This window comes from Leptonychotes weddellii, chromosome 4 (assembly GCF_054177405.1).
Source record: "Leptonychotes weddellii isolate Sample4059 chromosome 4, ASM5417740v2, whole genome shotgun sequence".
In the NCBI taxonomy this organism is placed as follows: Eukaryota; Metazoa; Chordata; class Mammalia; order Carnivora; family Phocidae; genus Leptonychotes; species Leptonychotes weddellii.
This window is the reverse complement of record NC_138372.1, coordinates 163,080,289-163,096,939: the sequence shown is the minus strand read 5'-3', so window position 1 is coordinate 163,096,939 and position 16,651 is coordinate 163,080,289. Positions and strand designations below refer to the sequence as shown.

The following is a 16,651-nucleotide window of genomic DNA, read 5'->3' as shown; positions in this document are numbered from 1 at the left end:
CCAGCACCAGCACCACCACCAACAGCAGTACCAGCTCCATTCCCAGGCCCAGGCCCAGCCCCAGCTCCTGCTCCAGCCCCACCCCCAGCACCAGCCAGAACTGGTGGTTAAGCTTCAAGTCCACTCTGCCTGGGTGTTCCACAGACATTTCAAATTCAACATGTCGCCAAACAAGCTCCTCAACACTTCTTCCAATGCTGTACCTCACCATGCCTTGCTATCTCTTTAATGGCAAAGTTGAATGACATCCTAACCTCTCCACTCACCTCTCAGCAGCCTCCAAATCCTACCAGCAAGCCCTCATTCCCACGCCTTGGGCCTGACCCCTCCTCACTGCCTCGACTTCCTTGGGCCCCCAGCTCTGGACTAGCCACTGGCAAGGCCCCCCACCCTGGTCCTCACCAGACTGTTCTCCAGCTGCAGGGGTGGAGGATGGATAGTCACTGAACAGGTGTTCTGAGGTCAAGACCATGGGCGGCTACTGAAGACCACCTAGCCCTGGGGGTCGAGGGGGTGGGAGGGGATTACTAATAACGGGACTTAGATTTCAGGCAAAGATGATGTGAGAAGGTGTGTAGGTATTTACTGGAAAAGGAGACATGACAGGAAGAACTCCCCCACCCAACCCCCCTGACACAGGCCAAGTGACATCCCTCACCATGGGGAACCAGCAGCCCCTCTTCCTTATCCCCAGGGATCCGTTCCAAGACCCACAGGGGATGGCTGAACCTGCAGATAGCACCAAACCTTCTATGCACGGTGTTTCCCCCTATACTTACACACACCTATGATAAAGTTTGGTTTCCAAATTAGGCACAGGAAGAGATTAACAACTAACAATAAAACAGAAAAGTCGCAGCAATAGCCTATAATAAAAATGTGGGAATGTGGTCTGTCTCTCAAAATATCTAACCGTGCTGTGCTCACCCTCCTCATGAGGATGTGGGTGACAAATGCCGATGGGATGGGATGGAGTGAGGGGGTGACGTAGCACTGTGATGCACTGTGACCCAATGTGAGGCTCCTACTGCCCATCTGACACTGGTCAGGAGGAGGGTCGTGTCTTCTGGAAACATGGCTGACCGGCCCACCGGAGCTGAACCCCGAGAGTGAAGGCTGGATGAGGGGCCAGCGCGAGGCCCAGCAGCGGGTCATGCTGAGTCACTGCTGCTGGCCCGGCCACTGCCCCGCTCCACTGGGTCTGGTACAACCCTGGGCGCAGCAGGGGTGCACATGGGGAGCACGGGAGAGCTGCTTCTCTCCAGTGGGTAGCAGAGCGCGGAGCTGGGGCCGGCGCCAAGCTCTTCGCCCTTCTCACCGTGACTCAGCTGCCCCCACTGTGCCGGCCACGAGCTGGGGGCCTCGCAGGGACACGCGGGGACACGCAGACCTCTGCAGTGACACCTGCTCAGCTCCTAACCTACCGGCGCCTGGCTCACAACTGGGATGCTCAGGCAGACCCCAAATGTGACCTCAGAACCCTCCTTGCAGCTCCTTCCTCCCCTGATACGAGGGTGCTTCCCGAAGATGCGGGGGAACGGAAAGTAACAGGAGTAAAGAGGAGGAAATAGCTGGAAAGCCAGCATCCTCTCCAGCTGGAGCCCGAGACCTGACCTTGACTGCCTACCTGCTTGTCCCCACCGACCTTTGTCCCACGTTCTTCTTAAGCTCTTCTTTCCAGCTTATCTGTCATCTAAGGCAGAAGACCCCAAGATAGGAACAGAATCAACTCCTGGAGCAGTAAGGACTGCGCAGACCATCCAGGCCAGTTTGAGCTCAACCCCCCACTCACGCCTGTGCAGGAGGACTCCGGAGTGACCCTGGAGTGACCTATAGTTACAACTACCTCATTATAATGCTAAAATCCCCGCCCGTGGAGGAGCACAAGCCTCGTTAACATAACATGCAATGTGTGAGCAGGCATGTTTCCTTAAGGTGCATGCATGACCTTATGCCCACCACTACATACAATGAGGAGGCTTCCCTAGCTAAATAATCACCCTAACCCTAAATAAAAGGAACCCATTCTCCCTTGCTGGGGAAGTCACAGCTTTAGAGGTTATTCCCCGTGATCTCCTTATTTGCTGGAAATAGTTTCCTTTGTGTGACAACTCTACCTGGCATCCTCTCTACCTGTAACTCACACCAAGGAGCAAACTCACATTAGTTTAGTTACAACGTCAGACGTCCCTGTTTCTGACATCCATCAGCTGCCGCCCACCACAGAGACTCACTTCCCAGCCTCTCCCCTAAGCCAGCCTGCCGCCATGTTGCTGGGTACCATGCCACAGCCTGGGACAGCTTCTCCCCACCTCCCCCATACCCAGTGACTCAGAGTCATAGCCCTCCTGCTTAGGTTGCAGAGAAATCACCAGAATTCCTGAAAAACATTTTCACAGTAATTGCTCTATTCCAGCAAGCCTTGCAGAAAAAAAAACTGTCTCTAGCTCCATCCAAGCTAGCAAGGGCCAGCTGGGGACCCTAGAATTCGGTCGTGGCCAAACTGTGAGGAGGCTCCCCATGCCCCCTGCCAGGATGGGGACAGAATGGTCATGTGGGGAGTGGGAGTTTCACCCTGGCTGGGCAGTAATGAACCCCCTCCCTCTGTGGGGTCAGTGGTTCTGCACTGATGCTTCTGGTCCTGTCTTCTCACATGGGTCTAGATTCTCTGTAAGCATCCTATACAGTGGCCCATTCAAGCGATGCTTCTCCCTCACTCTTACTATGGGGTCTCCATTTGTGGCTCTAAGATGGAACTTGTCAATTGTCCCGTGATCTTAGTCTTTGGAGAAATCCAACAAGAGCGCCAAGATCTGAGTACAGCCTGGTCCAATCTTTTCAAGTCTGTTCCAATTGGGTAACAGTTAAGATCCTTTGCTTTCTCTAGTGCCTCTTTTCAAAGCAACCGCATCTCTCATGGGGCTCCTCTTCCTGCCTCATCAGCCTGCTCTGGCCTTCCAAGATCCATGGTCCGTTTGAAATCAGGCCAGTCCGCCTTCTAAGAGCTCAGCCTTTCTCCCACACCATATTCTCTTGTTCTCCTATCTTCTAAAGTTTGTTTTCAATCCCCCAATGCTCCTGTGCTGATTTTATCGAAGCATACTTTTTTAATGACTGCATTTCCTCCCTGATTTCCTGGGCAAGCCTGACTCCTAGAGACAGTATTTCAAGGATGGAACTCTAAATTGCCTGTGGGTTTGTAATAATTTCGCTGAATTCTTTTCTCAAACTACAAAGATAGCATATTATAATTATCTTCTCACATTCTTTTCTCTTCCACTTTTTAAAATTTATAATAGGCCTTACAATTTTAGATTTACAGAAAAACTGAGCACAGAAAGTTCCCATATGCCTTCCTTCACACAGGTTCCCCCGTTACTAACATCTTGCATTAGTGTGGTGCATTTGTCACAATTACTGGAGCAATATTTATACATTAACTAAGTCCATAGTTTGCATTAAGTTTCATTCTTTGTGGGGCGCCTGGGTGGCTCAGTCGTTAAGCGTCTGCCTTCAGCTCAGGTCGTGATCCCAGGGTCCTGGGATCAAGCCCCACGTTGGGCTCCCTGCTCCGCGGGAAGCCTGCTTCTCCCTCTCCCACTCCCCCTGCTTGTGTCCCCTCTCTCGCTGTGTCTCTCTCTGTCAAATAAATAAATAAAATCTTTAAAAAAAAAAAAAGTTTCATTCTTTGTGTCTTAACTTTTTTTTTTACTTATTTTGAAATAATTTTTTAACTTACCCAGAGCTTGAAATAGTGGTACAGTTCCCTTTAATCGATTTCACTGAATGTTAACATCTTACACAATCATATTGCAATTACGAAACCAAGAAACTGTCATCGATATAAAACTATTAACTACAGACTTCGATGAATTTCACCAGCTTCTCACTAATATCCTTTTTTTTGTTCTAGGATCCAACCCAGGATCTTACATTCCATGTACTTATAAAGACTTCTTAGTCTCCTCCTCAGAAAATATTAAGGAATATACAAAAATTCTGGGACTAATAAGTGAGTTTAACAATGTCATGAAGATACTAAAAAATCAATTGTACTTATAATCTAGTAATTAAATATCTGAAAATGAAATTGAAAAAAACAATTCCATTTACAATATTAAGAATTAAATATTTAGAAATAAATCCAACAAATAGTACAAAATCTAAACACTGAAAACTACAAAACATTGCTGAGGAAACAGTACAGAAATCCTGAACCAAAGCAGAAATAACACCATGCTCTTGGATCAAAACACTCAATGTTAAGATGGTAACTGATCTGTAGATTCAGTGCAATTCCTGTCAAAATCCCAGCATGTTTTTAAAAATTTAAATAAATAAATAAATAAATAAAAATCCTGAATTCATAAGAGCAGAGAGTAGAATAGTGGCTGCCAGGAGCTGGGGGAAATGGTGAGATGTTCAAAGGGTACACATTGTAGGTAGAAGTTCTGACAATTTAATGTACAGTGTACTGATTGAAATTAACATACTGCATTACATACTTGAAAGTTTAGAGAATAGATCTTAAATGTTACAACCACACACAAAAAAATGATAATTACGTGAGGGGATGAAGGCATGAACTAACCTTCTTGTGGCAGTCATGTGTGTATCAAACCAACATGTACACCTTACATGTGTTATCAATCAATAATGTCTCCATAAACTTGGGGGAAAAAAGCCCCCCAAAAATTAATGGTTGAAAATCTGATCCTAAAATTTTTGTCAAGAATAGTTAAGAAAGAACATAATTAGAGGAATTACACTGCCTGATTCCAAACCTTACTATAAAGTTGTAATAATCAAGACCGCATGGTGTTGCTTAAAGATAGACACATAGATCAATGGGAAGAGAATAGAGTACAGGTATAAATCTACATGATTGTGGTCAACTGATTTTTGACAAAGGCACCTAGGTAATTCAAGGGAAAATAATATTTTCAACAAATGGTGCTGGAGCAGTTGGATACCTACCTGCAAAATTAAAATGAGATAGCGCTGTACACCTATTAGAACAGCTAAAATACCAAACACTGGCAAGACCAAATGCTGGCAAGAATGGGGAGCAACAAGCTCTCATCCATTCAATTGCCCATAACTTTTTAGGTCTATTTCTGGATTCTCTATTCTGTACCATCAATCTGTATCTCTCTTTGCCATCTCTACACCATCTTAATGACTGTAGCTTTATAATAAGCCCCCTAAACAGAAATTGTCCTTTGTTCTTTCTTTTCAAAATTGCTTAGGCTATTCTAGGTCCTTCACATTTCCCTATGAATTCTAAATTCTAGAATCAGCTTGCTAATTGCTGTCTCAAAAAGTCTGTGGGGATTTTACTCGGAATTGCATTGTATCTATCGGTCAGTTCTGGGAAAACTAACACTTAACAATTTTGCATCTCCCAATCCATGATCTTGGTGTATTTTTCTATTTGTTTATCTCATCTTTATTCTAGGCATTGTTTTGTACTTTTCTGTGTACAGGTTCTGCATATGTTTTCAGATTTACCCCTGAGTATTCACATTTTTGATGCTGCTGAAAATGGTATTTAAAAAAATCCCATTTCCAATAGTTTGTTGCTAACGTGTAGAAATACTAGTTCTAGTAGCATTTTGGCAGATTCCTTAGACTATTTCATATACATGGTTCTCGGAAATGTTTCTTTCTTCCTTTCCAAGTAGTAAGCCTTTTATTTTTCTTCCTTTGTTGCTCAGTGACATATTGCACTAGCAGGACCTCCAGAACAATGTTGGATAGAAGTGGTGATAGTGGACGTTCTGGCCATCTTAGGGAAGAAAGTATTCATTAATCATTACCTTAAGGGTAAGTTTCTCGGTCATTGCCTTTTATATTAATGCAAATTCCTGTCCATTCCTTCTCTGAGTTTTCAACCATGAATTCTGAAACATAAAATGCTTCTTCTTATTGAAATGAACATATTTTTATTTTGATGACATATTACATTTTTTAGTATTAACCAAATTTGTATTCCTGTGGAACACTCAACTTGATCTTGATATATTATCCTTACAATGGATAACCGGATTCACGTTGCTAGTATTTTGTTGAGGTCTTCTGTGTCTATTCAAGAGGACCACGTATTGGTCTGTAATTTCCTTTTCTTGTGGTGTCTTTTCCTGGTCTGGCATGAGGTCAAAGTTGGGTCTCCAAAAGTGTTCCTTTCTCCTCTATTTTCTGTCAGTGCTTGTGCAACATTGAGATTTCTTCCTTAAATGTTTCATAGAATTCACACTCAGGCCTGGAGTCTTGAGGGAACATTTTTAATTACAAATTCAATTTGTTTATTTTTGAGTCACTTTCAGTAATCTGTCTTTTCAGGAATTCCTCTTCATGTAAGCGGTCAAATTTTATTGGCATATAATTTTTCATAATATCTTTAAAAATTGTTTGTTGGACACATGGTAATGTTCCCTCTTCCATTCTAATTTTTGATCAGTCTATGTAGGAGTTAACCAATTTTATTGGTTTGCTCAAAGAATCATTTTGGTTTATATGGTTTCCCTATTGCTTGCGCATTTAGTAGGTCATTAATTTCAGCACATATTGTTTCCTTCCTTTTCTATTTTAGTTTTAATTTGCTTGTTTTTCTAGTTTTTAAATCTTAGATCAGTGATTTTGTACCATTAATTTCCAGTTTTTTAAACTGAGGTATAATTGACAAATATTAGTTGCAGATATACGTGATTTGATATCTGTATATATATCTGTATATATTGTGAAATGATCACAGTAAGTCTAGTTAAAATCTGAGTACCTTTCTAAAATAAGCATTTCAATCTATAAATTTCCCTCTAATATTGCTTCAGCTGCAGCCCACATATTAGCATGTTGTTTTTATTTTCATTCAATTAAAAATGTCTTCTGATTCCACTTGTGACTTTTCTCTTTGACTCATGGTTATTTTACAAGTATGTTAATAATTTCCAATCATTGGGGGGGGTGGGTGGTTTCCAGATATCCAATACAGATTTCCAGTTTAATTCCATTGTCATCAGAGAACATATTATTATTTCAATTATTTTAAATGTATTGAGACCTGTTTTATAGCCTAGTATACTGTCCATCTTTCTGCGTATTCCATATGCACTTGAAAAGGAAATTTCTGTTCTCATGTTGTTGGGTGGAATGTTGTGTGTCAATTAGGTCAAACTGAGTGTTCACATTTTTTCATGTTCTATATCCTGATTTTCTACTTGTTCTATCAACTAGTGTTATAGGAGGGTTGAAATCCTGAATTCTAATTGCAGATTTTCCCATCTCCTATTCAGTAATATTACTGTTTGCTACATGTATTTTGATATTCTAGTAAAAAGCCTATAAATACATTTTTTTATTGTAATTTTTTTGTGGACAAAAGAGAGACTGATAGAGACCTGTAAGTATAAAGGCAGGCAACATTCTATTGGGAAGTGAAATGGAAAGGCAAAAAAGAGAATGTAAAAATACGTAAAAGTTCCCAACTTCAAGAAAAAGCTTGCTCCTGTATTTTGAAAATAGACGTTAAGTAGCAAAAACAACTGATTCTATTACATACATTTAAAAATAGCAGGTTGATTTTAATATGCCAATATTTACAAACTGGAAATCACACCTTCTGCAATTGTTTAAATTTATGATGAACAGTTTCAAATGGCAAAATCAAAGCTCCACGGCCCACAGCAGGGTCCTCAGCTGTGCGTAACTATACTGGCCTTTTCCTCCCCTCCCCCACTCTTTCATCTTCCTCACTCCAGCTTCCTTGGATGATCTCTTAAACACAGTAAACATACTTAAGTTTTGTCTTCAGATCCACTTTTAGGGGTACCCAATGATACAGGTACCAGGAGCAGATAATTTTCCAAAATTCCTATACAGAGGTCAAAAAACACTCAAAGACCATTTTTTTGGTTAATGCACATAGTCTATTTCCCCCAAGCCCCACTACCTACAAATCTAATTATCTTTCCATTCTTTTGCCTCTCTGGCTCCTTGTACTCTTCGGTATCACCCATCTCTGAAAAATATGTTTTTTATGTTTCTATTAGCCTATAGACTACGACCTGATTAGTTCTATATCCAGCCACATAACCTGATGGCTGGCAAATGGATGACACTCTATGTGACCACTGCATTTAATTTTCAACTTCACAATTTAATCAGAGCTTCTAGGTACTTTGCTTCATTTAACTCTCAACACGGTTCTGTTAGGGATCATTCACATTTGATAGATGAGGAAACCCGAGCTCAGAGAGAGCACTGCTGGTAATCTGCCAGAGTGAAAACGTGAGTGGCAGAACTGCAAAGCTCATGCCTGCCCCACTAAGTGCCAGGTGCAGCGTTCCCTGATGTCGCTCCTCGTTGTTCCTGCTGAGGAGGAGCGACACCAGGGAACGCTGCACGCGGGAACAACGCAGGGTACGAGAGGAGCCCTTGGATATGGAAGAGAAATTGAAGCTTGAATAACTGCCCAGGTTTGTAGAGACACAACAAAGGAGAATCTTCCAGAAGAGGGAAATGTTAAGGAGGCAAGACATGGAAACAAGCATAGGCCATCTAACAGAGAGGCTGTACTTAAATGAATTTGAGATCCGGATGACACAAAACTGATTTGAAACAGGGAGTCACCAGTGGTTTCAGAGAAGACAACTGAACTGACAACATCAGTTGAAACGCACCTCTGCTAGGAAAAGACCAGGACCACAGCGTTCGCAACTTGAACCTGCCACTTAAGTCTTACCGAGGACATGTTTCTAAATGTCTCTATACTTCAGCTTCCCCGTCTTGAAAATGATCCTGTCTGACCAACTATCCGCACCAGCATCCAACGGGGTTCTGCAGGTAACGTACGATACTGGCACAGAGCAGGTGCTCAGGAAGCGTGAATCTTCTAGCCCGGCAAGTGACCGTTTTCGTGAACTACAAGGAAGGTTAAAATTTCAGGAGGCCAGTATTAACACCTCCACAACATGATGTGATAAAAACTAGAGATGGCAAAGGGGGAAAGCAGCATGTTTTGAGCAGCCAGCACAGGTGGTGATGGAACAGATACGGGGAGACTATGAGTTACAAGCTGGGGCTCTCAGCGTAATGTCACAGCAGAGAGAGTGAAGGGGGAGGAGGTCAAGGTGACTGGAGGGGATATAGGGTGCTTTGTTTTAAACATGTGGAATAAGTGAGGGGAAATAAGTCAGTGAAAATAAGAGTGCTAGGAAATTATGAGAGTAACTGAATTCCTTTAAGGAAAGAGGGCATTGCCCTTAAGTTTGAGAAAAGTTAGTCAGTAGGACCACGCACAGGTATGAGGAAATACAAATTACATTTATCAGTACCATTCTAAGGATCCCTCCCACCGGTGCTCATTTGGTTCTGTCTGGGTAGCAATGAAAAGTTATCTTTTCAAGAAACACCCTCTCTAGTTTATTGCTTATACTTACATATATTTGTTCAGAAAGATTAAGTGGAAAGAAAACTCATCCAAAACCTCTCACAATGGACTTACTTCTCAAAAACCAATTTATACTTTTAAACCGGGAAAGGCTCAGCTTACTTCAACCAAGTGTATATGTTGATATACTCTAAATTAAATGGGTATGTACAGAAAAGTAATCTGACATAGATTTACTTTAAAAATCTAAATTAAAAAATTTAGGCTTTCAATTCATATACATAAAAGCGGAGCAAAAATTTAGTAATCTAAGTATTAATGGAACTTCTCATTTGCTGGCTGCTAACCAATAAACTGATCTGATTATAAGGTACTACAAGAACCATGCACATCAATCTAACTATGGTCACCAGGAACTGAGAAGATGAGTATTAATAGGTACAAAGGGTCTTCTGTGTATGTGACAAGAATCTAGGCAACTCCACAATTCATAGGTTAAGGATGCTATTTGCTCCACTCTGAAGAAAAAAAAAAAAAAAGATACAAATTCAATGTCTGGAATTTAACCACAACAGGGAAAAGATTAGAGCCATTATTTTTTTTAACACAAATGAAAGATAATATAGACATTAGGAATTTTACGCCACACATGGAATATAGGCACTATTTTTTTTTTTAGTTTAATATACAAATTAAAGCAAGTACCCCAATCACCTCTACTAAAGCTTTTCATTTCCCAGTAAGATCTCTGATAAAGTTAACGTATAATAAGTAAATACACAGGACCATATCTTATGTTTGTTGATCTTTGGCACATTTGTCAAGTTGGAAAATGTCAAAAGGCAATAAAAATTTCTAATGATGGTTTTGTACATTCTTTTAATCGTCTTCACATCAAAATATAAGGCCGCAAAAAGGCAAGCTGAAATATTAGGATATGTGGAACAGTTTTAATAAAGAGTTTTACATAGAGTACCTTACATATAGAACAGTGTGTTTGCAAATTTAAATAATATCTGAATGTACAGTGGCATGTATTCTTATCAAAGATAAATTCAAGTTTACTGTGTATCAGTTCTAAAATGCATTTACACAGATCGCTAGAACTGATAAACAGAATGAGGCATAAAATATTCAAGTGTTATATCATCAAATAGCCTCCTCTGAACAGTCTTTTTCCCCTTTTTAAAAAAGTTTCAAAACCTGTACATACATTTTTAATTTTTAAAAACTGTCTGTTAAAAGGTAACATTTCATGTTAACCACCAACTCTTATAGTCTATAGTAATAAAACTAGATATGTGCAGATATAAATATGTGTAGGATATGTACATATGTACGTTGAGTGTTTGTTTCAAACAAGCACACACGCTTACGCATACCTGCGTATGGAGCATGGCGGCGGCACGCAACTCACAAGAGCACTGGCAGACAGGAGGACCTGGGCCCGAAATCCAGCAAGAGCTAACTCAGCAACTTAGTTGCCTTTGGTTTCAGAAATCTGTCCATTTGTGATCAAAGCTAAAAGTTTTGAGTGCGCATGTATTTTTTAAAAATAAAATTCATCTTCAGAAATGAAGCTTTTCCAGTATTCCACTACCAGCAGTTAAAAAATCCACAGCCACAAATCATTTTGATATTTTTGTCACTCCTCATCCCAGCTGAGGTTATTTACAATTTTTATCTGAAGGCAAACACCAAGCATACTCAGGATCAAACTGTACGCTGATGCCTGAGTCCTGAATTCAACTATATATAGGACATAGATAGTCCACATGACACATCCATGTTTCTGATGGGCTGACGGCATCCCCAAGACCTGGGAGCGGAACTCCCATGACATTTAACATTCTCTCTCCAGCAGTGTCATCGTCATTTGGCACACTGACCCTTCTGCAAGCCATTCTGTTTATAATGAGCTTAATGCCTGCAAGAAATTCCAATTATTTGGCATTTTTAAAAATATATAATCATAATGAAGTCAGAATTCCACAATTGTTTTTCCTCAGAAGTGAGGCTTCCACTATCAGTTTTCTGATTAAGAACATTCATCACCTAAGATACAGCTCATGATCCCATGAAAGTTTAATACTTATCTAAACTTCGGTGCAGCTGGATCAACTGCAGTGAAGACAGTTCGTATAGCAACCTTATAGAACTCTCCAGAATTTCCTTGCCTCTACAATTTTGCTTTTGGCCAAATGCTGGTTTATTACATGGATCTTTCTACTAAAAATTATATAAACACACCATATTTCTTTCTACACGTATCTCGAGCTTCATGTAAAGCAACTATTGAAAAATCCTGCCAACTCAATTTCCTTGGTATAAATTATATTCAACTTCATTGATCCCTGGCATATAACACATTATCATGTAGCTTGCTCATAATCTTTTTCTAATATTAGCTTCCTTGAGAAAGGTTGTTCTTCATTTTCCTTTCCAAGGTGCCATCCTATTGATGTCACACATCAGTAAATGACCAAACATCACTACGCTTTTTTAACTATCCACTCAGCAGTCATGTGGATAATAAAAATTATCAACTGAGGAGACCCACATTCTTTTCCTTAGGTTTTCACTGTTGTCATACGGAGCAAAGAGTTGCTATTTGTTGTACTTTGCCCATGTCAATCAGGAGCTGTTTGAGATGGCGTTTAAGTTGTGGCAGTCTTGCGAGAGGGTCAGGCGGCTCCAGCTCTCCTGTGAAATCGAGCCAGCTTTCCAGAACTGAAAGAGAGAATAGAACAAACAAATTGAAATGGCAACTGGAAGAAGTCATAACATGGCATAACTGGAAGGCTGGACAAGGATGGAGACGGAGATCATGTTCCTTCTTCTAGAAGGCCATAAATATATTCAAGCCATTTCGGAGAGGCTTTAGCATCCTTTATATTATATCTTATCCCACAAGAGCTCCAGTCCTTCTTGGTAACTTCTGTTCTTATTTTAGGTACTTTTTCCCTTTGCAGGCATAAACTAATTTCATTTTGAATATCTTCTTCTACTCTCTTCTGGAATAGGGAACAGTTTCCTGTGCCTGCTGAAGCTGTCTATTATTTTAGACTTAAATCATCTCTACTTCATTTTAAATAAAACTTAGCTATTCTAACCATTCTTTTTTTAAATCAGGAAGTTCTTTTTAACAAAGGAAAGGAGGTGGCAATTTCTTAGTTTCCTTTTCAGTCCCACTATTTTATCATTACTTTAAAAAAAATGTAAGCATGTTAGAAGTCTAGGCAGTAGTTACTCCACACCTTTTATTAATAATAAGGGATAGTGTCAAGTTGCATTTTTTTCCCATCAAAAATCTACTCAAAACATTAAAGTAACAAAAAGCTAGCTTAAACTAAATGGAAGATGCTTTTGAAATCGGTTTCCATTTCCTCTTTTCTCAGGGAAAAACAAAGCAGCAGGAGCTCTAACTTACTGTGGGGTGAAATTAAAAAAAAGGGGGGGAATACAATCTTATGTATGAGGTTAGGAAAAAACCCCACTGGATTAGGAATCAGGTAATCTTACTCTATTTTCTCAACTATAAAATGGGGATAATCTTTCCTGTCCACTCCTCAGGGCCCTGTATGATAAAATGAAAAATATCAAAGAAAACCATTTGAAAATGTATGTGCAAACTTAAGGTTTATCTACTTGAGCTTGTGGGAGTTTCTTCTTGTTAATTTCACTTCCTACTGACCACCGTGAGAGCAAAGATACAAAATGTTTTCCCCCATATTTTAAATATGCTTAAGGCCCTTACACTGACTTCCAAAGAAAACGAAGTTCAATGAAACTAATGAGACTAATGGGCGCTCTATATTGCACCCAGCAGATGGGCAGTACTTAATAAATATCCACCTTTAAGAAAAATGAGATAATATCCAGTCATATTGTTTCCAGCCTAAAAGACCCCAAACACCAGCTTTATTAAATGCGACGTGAAGGAACAAGATGCTCTATCAGCACGGACAGCATCTACAGTTCTCATCCCATAATTTAAAACACTTTACATAACGTCTTCGTAACAACAATAAACACACTTTACATGCTATAATCACTGTATTTTAGTTCTTTCTTAAAATTACCATCAACTTCTTTTTCTATTAGGTCCATCCTGCTGGTAACTTCATTCTGCACATTCTCTATGTGTGTAAGGAGATTGAGCTGCCACTGAAGATGTGAGTCTCCTGGGTCTTCAGTGCCCTTTTTATCATTATAAATAAATACCGTATTCCTTTCAGCTGGATTCTTCTCCAAAGAACCATTGGAAAAAAACAAAATGGGTGAAATGTAATGTCATAACGGGAAAGATACATGAAACACCTCATTACCACAATGATCAGTGAAATCCAATTGGACTCTTAGAATATTTTAAAGGAAGTGCTAGCACATAATTAAATTATATCTGATGGTCCTTAAAAGAGTAGATATGCTTGCCATGTCACTCCACAAAGCCTAGCATGGGGCTCCACAGCGTGGAGAGCATCCAACAAGACTTGCTAAAGAAGTAAGTTGCTAATTATACTCTGTAACGAGAAAGCCCAGCTCATTTAGACTAACCCCCTCTATAAATGAATCTAAACTAATGACATAAGTGGAGTGAAGGCAGAAAGCAATGATGGAAAAATCATGGAAGTTGACAAAGGCCAGTTTAATTAACTGCAGACTGTAATTAACTCTTACAGGTAAATCAGTGAGGCAAGAGAAAGATAAAAATCTTTTAAAAACTTAAAAAGTGCAAAACGCTTTACACATACACAAAAAATCTGAATTCAGACTCACCAGAAAGAATTCATTTCATAAAAGGGATGTTAATTTGACTAAATCATTTGCCACAAATATCATGAACTACAGACTTCCCAAATTTATTTGTTTACAGTGAATTCCTTGATAAAACAGGCCCGAAAAATAAAGAACTAATTTTAAAGTGGCATTGTTAGTTGAAAATCAATGAAAAATGAAGAAACAATATTTCTCAGACAATCTCTATGAACAGGAAAAAAGTTTATAGAAATCCAACGTACAAAGAGCCGTAAGAATTCAGTGTATCACATAATGGAATTGATATGCATAAACAAGTATGCTAAAATTTTAAAAAGAAAGACTGGAATGCCACCTTTTATCTGAAACACATATTGTATTAATATATACATACCCACACGCACTTACACATTCTCACACATAGACATCTTCATTTGGAAAAAAATGTGGCTCATAGTTTTCGGAGGTATCTAAGTGTGCTTATAAAACTAAAACCTTGGTTGGGGCAAAAGTTTACTGAATTACTACAACTCTGAATTAGGGGATAATTCAGTGTTCAAATGGCCAGTGTTTTCTAATAGAGAAAGCAAAAACTGTCTTTACCCAACAAGGTATTTGTGAACTTGGAAATATAAACATAATTTTACTGGGAATTCAGTATGTTTTATTTCATAAAATTTTCCTATGGTCTATCATATTTTCCAAGCCAAAACAAATGAACTAGTTATACCTTTTCAGGCGTTCCATCTTCTTTCACTGAGTATTGTGAACGTTTTTTATCTTTTGTGTGGAATTCTTGTTCTTCTTCAAAACTACTAACATCATCATCATCTGAGCTCCCAGGGTCTGCGAGAGCTTTGCAGTCCTGACCAAAATTTTGTGGCTTTTGGTAACTGTGCTCACTTGTTATGTAAGTTCCTTCCATTTTTAGGGGCCAACGAGGTGGTTCTTTATGGTTCTGCACATGGTATTTCCTTTCCTCTACATTAACTGTGTCTTGCACTGCTACTTTTTTCTCCACCCCAGCAATTCCTTGATCTTGGTCTTTTCGCTTCCCAGAACAAGCCCAGAGATGAAGGTCAGGATGACGTTTATTCCTTAAAGCAAAGTTGGAGAAAGAGCAATTCAGGGAAAAAAGAAAACAAGTTTAGTGCCATAATAAATTTCAGAAAGTAAAATGATACAGATAACCCCTGGTTGTCCGTGCCTTCTGTTCAGTGAGTGTGCTGACTCAGGCAGACTGATCCCCACTTCTCTGCTGAAGACCTAGACTCACCAAGAGAGCCAGGCTAGAAGGAGGGCAGGGGCTCAAGACAAAGGCAGAGGTATTCTTTAGGTAACTTGCCCCAGAATTTAAACCAAAGTTTGAATTCTCACAATTTTATAGAAATAATACTCGGGTAGAAAAGCAATGATGAGAGGCCCCTAGATGGCTCAGTGGGTTAAGCATCTGCCTTGGGCTCAGGTCATGATCTCAGGTTCCTGCTCAGCAGGGAGTCTATCTCTCCTTCTCCCTCAGCAACCTCCACCTCAGCTTGTGCTCTCTCTTTCTCTCTCTTAAATAAAATCTTAAAAAAAAAAAAAAAGGCAGGGACGCCTAGGTGGCTCAGTCGTTAGGCGTCTGCCTTTGGCTCGGGTCGTGATCCCAGGGTCCTGAGATCGAGCCCCACATCAGGCTCCCTGCTCCGCGGAAGGCCTGCTTCTCCCTCTCCTACTCCCCCTGCTTGTGTTTCTGCTCTCGCTGTCAAATAAATAAATAAAATCTTAAAAAAAAAAAAGGCAATGATAAATGTAATTATCTTGATAGTTCACATCATCATTTGTTAGATGCACTTCTTTTCCTGCTGACTTCTCACCGTATTTTTTTAAATTGTACAAAACAAAAAACTTTTATATGAGCATATTTTAAAACCCTCATTCAATCAAAAAGTGATACTTGCTCATGACAAAAAATTCAGGCAATAAATGCATACAAAGTAAAAACCTCCCTACCATGGCAATCATAAAAAACTAAGGTATAATCTTTCAGACATTTTCTACACATATAAAATTATTTTTTAAATGGATAAGCATATATTTTCTCTTTTTATACAAATGGGGCCCTCAGTTTGCCTTCTTGATAGATAACATACATGGGCATCTTGTGCCCTCAGTACACAGACGTTTCCCTCACTTTTACTCTAGTAGCTGAACAGTATTCATGTACAACAGTCTGGGATCACCAGCCCACTCCCACCTACAGATATGTGTGCGTGTTCATGTGATCTCTGCACACGAGTGGGGTTATTTCAGTCAGATACAGAGCTGCTGGAAAACTGGTACACATTTTAAATGGGACAGCTACTGTCCAAGCGCCCTCCAAAGAGGTTGCACTGATTATGCCCTCACCCACAGTCTATGATAATGCCCTTTTATCGCCGTCCTTGCTAAATAGTGTGTGATATTGCACAGCTAATTCTAGTCATTAAAATTCTGCAGTGAGTGAAACCAGAATTCTTTCATCAG

The 16,651-nt window shown here is 39.9% G+C and overlaps 2 protein-coding genes across 14 annotated transcripts in view; both read right to left on the bottom strand.

The window, feature by feature from the left end:
• The window catches only part of TG (thyroglobulin), a 250,852-nt gene extending 240,067 nt beyond the window's left edge, over positions 1–10,785 (bottom strand). Inside the window, exons 1-2 of the mRNA XM_081817144.1 lie at positions 10,771–10,785; positions 1,628–1,686 (exon numbers count right to left, since the gene is read on the bottom strand). Coding sequence (XP_081673270.1) covers positions 1,628–1,686; positions 10,771–10,785 — 74 coding nt within the window. The remainder of the gene's footprint in view (positions 1–1,627; positions 1,687–10,770) is intronic.
• Positions 7,560–16,651, bottom strand: part of PHF20L1 (PHD finger protein 20 like 1) — an 81,964-nt gene continuing 72,872 nt past the window's right edge. For 7 of the 13 annotated variants that reach the window (XM_081816569.1, XM_081816565.1, XM_081816571.1 and 4 more), the window contains 3 exons: positions 14,877–15,243; positions 13,471–13,636; positions 7,560–12,118 (listed from right to left, as the gene is read on the bottom strand). In XM_081816569.1, coding sequence (XP_081672695.1) covers positions 11,976–12,118; positions 13,471–13,636; positions 14,877–15,243 — 676 coding nt within the window. In that variant the 3' untranslated portion in view covers positions 7,560–11,975. The remainder of the gene's footprint in view (positions 12,119–13,470; positions 13,637–14,876; positions 15,244–16,651) is intronic. The other 6 variants (XM_081816570.1, XM_081816573.1, XM_081816568.1 and 3 more) reach the window with 2 other exon arrangements.